This window comes from Mirounga leonina, unplaced genomic scaffold, assembly GCF_011800145.1.
Source record: "Mirounga leonina isolate KUSES-001 unplaced genomic scaffold, KU_Mleo_1.0 Mir_152, whole genome shotgun sequence".
Taxonomy (NCBI): Eukaryota; Metazoa; Chordata; class Mammalia; order Carnivora; family Phocidae; genus Mirounga; species Mirounga leonina.
Genome location: NW_023270380.1, coordinates 561,008 through 570,954, shown reverse-complemented (window position 1 = coordinate 570,954; position 9,947 = coordinate 561,008). Strand labels below are relative to the sequence as shown.

The window sequence follows — 9,947 nt, the reverse complement described above, 5'->3', positions numbered from 1 at the left end:
TGTGCGTTGAGGGGCAGGGCAGACCACGCCCAGAACCTGTGGGATCTGCGTTATCTCCAGGTGGATAATAATGAGAACGGAATTGGCCACCCCGCTAGGATCTCTGCAGACTCAGAGAATTGGTTGAGGGTGCTGGAAAACACTCCACTGAGCAACACTGAACTATCTTCCTTCTTCATTTCTCCCGAAGGCTTTTATTAAGAACCACCATGGTTTGGTTCTCCAGCAACTTTTATTGGTCAAAGGATGTGGAATTATATGCAGGACCTGTGGTTTAATGAATAGGCTCATTTATAAACCAACTTAACATCTTATTTTAAAAATTCTTGCTTTTGAATAAGCCAATGTGGTAGAATAGACATGCTCCTATCCCATGCAAAAAGCTGTTCAAAAGTGAGCAGCCTGCAAAACTACCATAAATGAGACATTGAATCGAATGTTCTTCCAGCCAGGTCCCAGAAGTAGTTCAGTCTGAGAATTTGCTTCACATTCTGACTTGTCAAAATGAAATATCCATGGCATTAAAAAAAGCAAAATTAAAATACCCCGAACAGATACATACTGATATTTTTATCCAAGTCACTTTCCAGAGTCTGTGATGCCACTGTGCTCTGTTGATTAAATCAAACAACAAAAGCAGTGGGCAGCTTCTAACTGAAAGGTAATGAGATCTACCAATCAGTCTGCAGCTAAAAGTCACAGTGAAAGAACATACAGAAGGTGAAGAATGCTTTTTAACCTTTAACCTTAAATAATACTGCATTTCAACTTTAAAGAAAAGTTCTATTATATGTTTTTTGCATTGACATTTTAAAATATTAGAACAAGTCTTTGTAATACAATATATATTATACTTCAATATACCTTAGGTGAATTAAAAACATGTCAACTTGATAACTGTAGTAAGGCATTTAAGTATCCAGCAAAAGCTATACAGAAATTTCTTAATGAGTGGTATTCCTTTAATACTAACTTGATTTAGTGGGTTTCCTTAAAATGAACACAAAACAATGAAAGACTCAAAAAAGAGGCAGTGACATCATACACTGAATCCCAGGAAAAGCACAGTAACAAACAACGTTTTCCAGCAGGGAGACCAGAGAGAGCAACCAGAAACAGGTGAGCAGCCTCAAATTACACCGTCCATCACATTTACGAAGAGCTGAAAGCAGAATCGACTTCCTAGTAAGTGTGGGAGAAGGTAACAGAATCCCTAGTGCCGATCACAGTGCCTAAAACACAGCAGGTGCTCAGGCTATGCTTCCTGAACTGATCTGGACGAAGATACTTTCAAATCACTGGAGTGCTGGACAGTGTGAAGTTCACGGAAAAACTCCATTTTTCATTTTATTTCCGTATGTGAGGAACTACTGACCTAGTATTTCAAGGGTGGATTATGTAAACACTTTGTGGACTGTGGCAAACGGAACGAAGTGAGCGCCGCACTGGCCATCAACGCCAGAGTCTTTGCCTATCTGGTCCTAAAGAGTACGCTGTGCAAGACAAGATACCTGACATGATGATCAAAGTACACCTCACCAGTAACAGATTTCAGTTCGTATGACTAAAAAAACACAAAATTTTAGACTGCATTTAGAGCAGCATTCTATCATACCCTACATCAGCTACCATGCTGTGGAGACAGATTGTACAAGAGTATACACAGCACAGAGTCAGGACTGAAACCAAGAGCAGAAGGGAAATAGGAAACAGAAACTTTTTACATACATGTACACACCTAATGGTACTGTCCATTTAATGAGATTATCATATGATTTGCTCTGCCACATCTACGGGCTTACATAACACCCCAAATTATTTTTCTTTGCACAAATATCTACTTCTGTATAAAGTAGAAAAAGATGGTGGTAAAAAACTTCTTCTTCAAGGTCCGACAACTGTGTCCCAAATACCACTGTATGAATACCTAAAAAATATAAAGAGTGATTTAGAAATATGCATAACTATAAAAGTACAGACAAATATAGCTTAAAGTCCCATAGGGTCTTAGTGAACGTAACTTCCAACTTTACTTAAACTTACCTACACCTGTTAGATAATATGGTAGGAACATAAAAAAGTCCACTGTGGTAAATGGGAAAAAGCTTTAGAAAGGTAAAAATCTCCATTTGCGAATTTTATATATAAGCCTTCTATTTTAGCCACACATTTAGACTTCAATTTACCCAAAAAAGTCTCCTTATGGATACAAAGGCAGAAAAATCTCTATCCCAATTACTCCCACCACCTACCACTCTTCCTTTCTTTCTGACCATGAGCCTAAGGATTTCCTATAGTTTAAATTCCTTCAAGCAGAACATCTTTTTTAATTGGTAGAGTTTAATCTACCATTTCCTATTTGTCTGCTCTGTTCTTTCCTCCTCCTTTCCTCCTTCTGCCTTCTTTTCGATTATTTAGATTAATTATGTGTTTATCCCATTTAAATTCCAAATTTAAATTTGGCTTATTAGCCAAAACTCTTTGTCATATTATTTTAGTGGTTGCTTTACGACTTTTTTCTTAATAAGATTTTGGCTTTCTTTGAGCAGTTTCAGGTTCACAGCACAAGGGAGGGAGAAGTCTATAGATTTCCCATATGCCCCCTGACCTCACAGATGCAGAGCCTCCCCCATTAGCGACATCCCGAACCAGAGAGGTACATCTGTTACGGCTGATGAAGCTACACTGACACATCGTCATCACCCAAAGTCCAGTATTTACATTGTGGTTCAGCCCTGATGCTGTACATTATATGGGTTTGGACAAATATATAATGACATGTATCCATCATTACGGTATTATACAGAGTATTTTTGCTGCCCCAAATATTGTCTATGCTCTGTCTATTCATCCCTCCCATCCCCAAACCCTGACAACCACTGATCTTTTTATTATTGTCATAGTTTTGCCTTTTCCAGAATGTCATAGTGTTGGAATCATACAGTATGTAGCCTTTTCTTCAGATTGGTGTCATTCACTTAGTAATATGCAAGGAAAGTTCCTCTCCACTTTTTCATGGCTTGATAGCTCATTTCTTTTTAGCACCAAATAATAGTCCATTGTTTGGATGTACGCAGTTTAGTTATCCATTTGCTAAAGGCCATTTTACTTGTTTACAAGTTTTGGTAATTACGAATAAAGCTGCTATAAACATCCGTGTGCAGATTTTTGTGTTTTCTTTGTTTTTCTTTTTAAGTAGGCTCCACGCCCAACGTGGGGCTTGAACTCATGGCCTTGAGAGTCAGAGTCACATGCTCTACCAGCTGAGCCAGCCAGGGGCCCCAGATTTTTGTGTTTTCACCTCCTTTGGGTAAATACCAAGGGAGTGAGACTGCTGGACCATATTTACAGATATGTTTACTTTGTAAGAAGCTGCCATACTGTCTTCCCAAGTGGCTGTACCATTTTGCATTCTCACCAGCAATGAGTAACAGTTCCGACTGCTCCACATTCTTGCTAGTATTTGGTGTTGTCAGTGGCCTGTATTTTGGCCATTCTAACAAGTATGTTGTAGTGCTATCTCATTGTTGTTTTAATTTGCATTTCCCTGATGACATATGTATGCTGTGCAGTATCTTTTCATATACTTACTGTCTTCTTTGGTGAAGTGTCTGGTATAGTCTTTGGCCCATTTTTAAATTGGGTTGTTTTCGTACTGTTAAGTTTGAAGGGCTCTTTGTCTATCTGGTAACAATCCTTTATTACATGTCTTTTAAAAATATTTTCTCACGGTCTGCGGCATCTCTTGTTGTCTTTCCTCGAGCAGAAGTTTTGTAATGGAGTCCAGCTTATCAATGAGGTCTTTCATGGACCTTTGGTGTTGTATCTAAAAAGTCTAGGTTTTTTTCCTACGTTATCTTGTAGGAGTTTTATAGTTTCATGTTTTACATTTGGGTCTATGATCCATTTCGAGTTAATTTTTGTGAAGTGTGGAAGGTCTGTGTCTAGATTGTTTTTTGCATGCAGATGTCCAGTTGTTCCAGCATCTTTTGTGGAAGAGACCGTCTTTGCTCCATTGCCTTGTCTTTGCTCCTTCATCGAAGATCAGTTGACTATACTTATGTGGGTGTATTTCTGGGCTCTCTATTCTGCTCCACTGATCTATTTGTTTCTTCTTTCATCAATACCAAACTGTCTTGACTACCATAGCTGGATAGTGTCTTGAACTCCAGCAGCCAGTCCTCCGACTTTGTTCTTCTCCTTCAATCCTGTGTTGGCTATTCGGGGTCTTTTGCCACTCCATAGAAACGTGAGAATCAGTTTGGTCTTCCTCATAAAGATCTTGTACATCTTGTCAGAATTATACCTAAGCATTTTCTTTTTTTGACATTTTTTTTTTTTTTTAAGATTTTATTTATTTAACAGAGAGAGACATAGCAAGAGCAGGAACACAAGCAGGGGGAGTGGGAGAGGGAGAAGCAGGCTTCCCGCAGAGCAGGAAGCCCGATGTGGGGCTCAATCCCAGGACCCTGGGACCATGACCTGAGCCGAAGGCAGACGCTTACCGACTGAGCCACCCAGGCGCCCTAAGCATTTTCTTTTTTTGAATGCTAATGTAAAGAGTATTGTTTTTATTTTCAAACTGCACTTGTTCATCAGTGATACAAAGAAAAGTGATTGAGTTTGTCTACTAACCTTGTATCCTGCTATATAACCGTGCTGTATAAGCACTTAGGTAGGAGTCTGTGGATTCTTTTAGATTTTCTACATTATAGATGAGCATGTCATCTGTGAACAAAGACAGTTAACTTCTTCCTTCCCATCTGTATACCTTTTATTTCCTTTTCTTATCTTAGCTAGAACTTCCAGGATGATGTTGAAAAGGAGTGGTGGGAGGGGACATCCTCACCTTGTTCCTTTTAATAGTGGGAAAACTTCAAGTTTGATGATGTTAGTGGTAGTTTTCCATAGATATTCTTTACCAAGCTGAGGAAATTCCCCTCTATTCCTAGTTCACTGAGAATTTTCATCGTGAATGGGTGTTAGATTTTGTCAAATGATTTTTCTCTTGATAGGATCATATAATTTTTCTTCTTTAGCTCATTGATGTGATGGATTACATGAACTGAGTTTGGAACACTGAACCCGTTATGCATACCTGGGATAAATCCCACTTGGATGTGGTTTATAATTCTTTTTGTACATTGCTGGATTTGATTTGCTAATATTTTATTGAGGATTTTTGCATCTATCATGAGAGATATTGGGCTGTAGTTTTCTTGTAATGTTTTTGGTTTTGGAATTAGGGTAATGCTGGCCTCATAGAATGAGGCAGGAAGTACTCCATCTGCTTCTCTCCTGTGAAAGAGATTGTAGAGAAATGGTATAATTTCTTCCTTAAATGTTTGGTAGAATTCACCAGAGAACCCATCTGGGCCCGGTACGTTCTGTTTTGGAAGATTATTAATTATTGGTTCGATTTCTTTAATAGATGTAGACCTATTCAAATTGTCTATTTTTTTCTTGAATTTTGGCAAATCATGTCTTTTAAGGAATTGGTCTGTTTCATTTATGTTATCAAGTTTGTGGGCATAGAATTATTCATAGTGTTCCTTCATTATCCTTTTAATGTCCATAGGATCTGCAGTGATGTCCCCTCTTTCATTTCAGATATTAGTAATTTATGTCCCCCCCCTTTTTCTTAATTAGCCTGGTTATAGGCTTGTTGATTTTATTGATCTTTTCAAAGAATCAGCTTTGATTTTGTTGATTCTTCTCTACTGACTTTCTGGTTTTAATTTCATTAATTTCTGCTGTAATTCTTATTATTTCTTCTGCCTATTTTGGATTTAGTTTGCTCTTCTTTTTCTAGTTTCCTATTGTGGACACTTAGATGACTGATTTTAGATCTTTTTTCGTTTCTAAGTATGCATTCAATGCTATAAATTTCCCCCTAAGCACTGCTTACATGGCATCCCCCCACATTTTGATAAGTTGTGTTTTGAATTTCATTTAGTTCAAATGTTTTTAAATTCCTCTTGAGATTTCTTCTTTGACCCATGAGTTACTTAAAATTCTGTTGTTTAACCTCCACATATTTTGGATTTTCCAGTTATCTGTTAATGACTTCTAGTTTAATTCCACTGTAGTCTGTATGATTTCTATTCTTTTAAATTTGTTCAACTGTGTTTTATAGCTCAGAATGTGTATTCCACTGTTGTTGAAATATCTATTTTTAATTATACAATCACCTCTGGGTTTCATAATGTAGCTGCAAAAGCAATGACAAGCTGTATAGTTAAGCAGGTGTAGAACTCCCGAGCAGTGAACAGAGTTTAAGGTAAGAGGGCCAGCACAGACGCTGTGATGAGAGCACCTACCTGTACACTCTGGCGCTGCTCCTAACAACCACATTCCTGAGCGCTTGGGGCCTGTGCGCGACGTGGTGACCGCAGCTGTCTCAAGGCGGCATCCCCATACTGAATACCAGAGCCCATTCTTTCTGGGTCCAGCTCACCTGAGGACCAAGCAAGTCTTCTTTAAAAAAAGCTTCTATGTTTCTGTGATCCCAAAAATATACTAAGTGAAAAAAGCAAAGTGCAGAGCACTGTGTATAAACAGTTGGTTTGAATAATAAGGAAAAAATATATACATGTTTTCTTGTATGGGCATAAAAATATCTTTGGAAGGAGACAAGAAGTGAGAATAGGGGCGCCTGGGTGGCTCAGTCAGTTAAGCATCTGCCTTCGGCTCAGGTCGTGATCGCAGGGTCCTGGGATCGAGCCCCACATCGGGCTCCTTGCTCAGCGGGGAGCCTGCTTCTCTCTCTGCCCCTCCCTCCTGCTCTGCTCTCTCTCTCTCAAGTAAATAAATAAAATCTTAAAAAAAAAGTGAGAATAATAGCTGACTTCAAGAAGGAGTTTTAGATGGCTTGGGGACAGAAGAGGGGTTGTAATGGAGGGAGACTTTCACTGTATCCGCTTTTTATTTTTTGAATTTGGAATTATATGAATATATTGTGTATACAAAGATAAATTAATTTAAAATTAAGCTACAAAGAGACCATTTCCTACTTACCAGACTGGTAAGAACCCAAGTATGATAATACAGCCTGTGGGCATGGCTTCAGTGAAATAAGCACTTTTATTCATTATAGTGGGATTAAACCATGCTAGGAGGAATTTGACAGCCTCTACCTAAATTCCAAATGCTTATGTTCTTTCACCTAGCAATTCTACTTCCGGGAACTTATCCTATACATACACTCCACACATGGGAAATGATATATAAAAGGTTATTTACTACAATATTATTTGTGACAGCAAAATGCTGGCAATACTCCAAATGTCCAAAGTAGACTGGTCAAATCATAGCAATACAGACAACTGAATATTACACACACACACACAACATGTATGTATGTGCATTAGCATACATATGTATATGGAAGTCTCTATATGTTCACTTAATGATCCACAGGTCTAGTAAGTACATAAAGCAAGGTACAGAATTTATAGTATGTTAAGGTTTGTGTAAAAAAAGAGGAGGAGGGGGGCCTGGGTGTCTCATCTAGTTAAGTGACCCACTCTTGATTTCAGCTCAGGTCATGATTTCAGGGTGGTGAGATGGAGCCCAGCATCAGGCTCCACCCTTAGCAGGGAGTCTGCTTCTCTCCTCCTCCCTGTGCCCCTCCGGAGGCTCACATGTGTGCATGCTCTCTAATAAATAAATAAATCTTTAAAAAAAAAAGGAGGAAACAGCAGTTTTTGAATCATATGAATGTACTGCCTGTTCCGAAAATTTAAAGTACTGCTGAAAAATTTTAACTTACACCTTTATATTTTTTCACCTAGATGTAATTTTGATTTTGATGATCTCAGAAGAAATATATCTTGAAAATTTTCTGAGTCAACTTATATGTACTATATCCATGGATGCAGTATTAAGGTAGCAAGGTAATTAAATAAAACCTTGTGCTAAGCTTAATAATACTCAACACCAAGCCAATTTTAATAACAATGTTACAGAGTCTTTAAAAGTTAACAGTTGTTTTTGTGACAAATTTAGTAAAAAAATTTTTTTGTTTTCAGATCAAGAAAATCCACAAGGATGAAGTGTCCCTCTCTTCCATCTGGGCCCTTGACCCTCTCTCCCTGCACCTCACCCAGCACCCTACTGTCTCTGTCATCTCTCCACCCTCCTCTCCTTTCCCTTCCCTTGTTTTCTCTCAGCATTCACACATGCTAACATTTCTTCCATCACCAAAACCTCTTTAAGTTAACCCTTTGGACCCTACTATACCTTTTCTTTTCAAGAGAGGAGTCAACAATCACTCTACTTTCTCACCTCCTCTTTGTTCCTCAATTGCTGTCTTCTGTTTTCATAGTTCTACCGGAGCTGTTCTTGATAAACATGCCCAGTGACTTCCTATTACCCATCCCAGGGGATATTTTTTAGTTTAGTTCTTAGCTTAGGAGACTGTTTTCTATTGCATTTGATAGTGAATAAGTCTTTGACTCTCTTATCATTTTGGCTGAAATGACACCCACTTTCCCCTGGTTCTTTCCATACATCTCTGACCATTTCCTCCTCTTTCTCTTTTCTAGGTTCCTCTTCTCCATCTCTGTCTCCAAGGTTCTGCTTTTGATCACTGCTTTTCTCATTCTCAGCTGCTCTCGGATGATCACATTCCTTTCATGGTTTCAACTACTCCTAGGTACTGATGGCTTCCAAATGTATACGGCCAGCCCAGACTTCTCCCCAGAGCTTATGAGATAATCCCATGGCCTTGTGCCAGTGGTACTGCAAAGGGAACACATCCAGAACAGAATCATCTACGTCCCCTGGAACCTGCTTATCCTCTGGTTTAATGACATCTCTTTCCCAAGTTACCCAAGTGTGACATCTAGTTACCCTTGGCTCCTCATGCCTTCCTGACCCCACCTCCTCACCACCACTCCCCACCCCCAAATCAGTTGCCCTGCCCTATTTAGCACATGAGTCATATGGTGCTACTACCAAAATATTTCTTGGATTCATCTGTATCTCTTCGTCTCTACTTCCACATCCTCCTTAAAGCTTTCATCAGTCATCATTTACTCAGATTACTCAAAAATGCCTTAATTGGCATCCTGGTCTCCTGTCCTTTCAATCTGTCCTCAACATGGCACCTACATACATGATTTATCTCAAGTCCCAACCTGACCATATTGCTCACTGCTTACCATCCTTGAATAGCTTCCAGTCCTCTACAATCAATCACATAAGAGCACTTTTAGAAATGCTGAGGCCTAAACCATACTTAAGCCCAATTAATCAGCATCTCGACAGGTGGGGCCTGGGATCTGAGTTTTCCTGCATCCCAGGTGACTCTAGTGTACAGCCAGGCTTGAGACTCAGTAACCCACAAGATAAAGTTCCAGATCCCTGATGAGAATCGCTAGCCTGGCTGCCGCCTCTCCAACCTTCTCACCTGCCATCCCACCGTAGTCTCTCTGTTCTAGTGATTTTTACTTTCCGGTTACTTTCAAATCATGCTGTCCCCTCTGCTGGACTACCCTCCTCCCCACTCCCTTAGCCAGTTCACTCTTCCTCACATTGTGAAAGACTGAGCTCGGCTGTCACCTCCTCTTGGAACTCTCTCGGACACGACCTCCATGACCTAGCTAGGCAGGTTCCCCTTCTCTGTGTGATCCCAGGATCCTATGCACCCTTCAGTTATTGTACCACCACACTGTATTGTAATTATTTTTTGCTGTCTCCCATGAAAGAGGTTCTTGAGGGCAGGGGTTATGTTTAAATCATTTTTGTATCCCAGCACCTGACAAAGAACAGACATTCAGATATTTGAGTGAATCAATTAAAAAGTGAATGTCCACATATAATTCTGGTAATCTTTAACTCAACTTTATTTTTTTTTTAAAGATTTTATTTATTTATTTACTTGACAGAGAGAGAGCACAAGAGGCGGGGAGCAACAGGCTCCCTGCTGAGCAAGGAGCCCGATG

General features: G+C 39.4%; 1 protein-coding gene across 4 annotated transcripts in view; it reads right to left on the bottom strand.

Moving 5' to 3' along the window:
- Positions 1 to 221: 221 nt before the first annotated feature.
- The window catches only part of RAB4A (RAB4A, member RAS oncogene family), a 46,885-nt gene continuing 37,159 nt past the window's right edge, over positions 222 to 9,947 (bottom strand). For all 4 annotated transcript variants that reach the window (XM_035008409.1, XM_035008408.1, XM_035008410.1 and 1 more), the window contains 2 exons: positions 6,321 to 6,457; positions 222 to 1,927 (listed from right to left, as the gene is read on the bottom strand). In XM_035008409.1, coding sequence (XP_034864300.1) covers positions 6,342 to 6,457 — 116 coding nt within the window. In that variant the 3' untranslated portion in view covers positions 222 to 1,927; positions 6,321 to 6,341. The remainder of the gene's footprint in view (positions 1,928 to 6,320; positions 6,458 to 9,947) is intronic.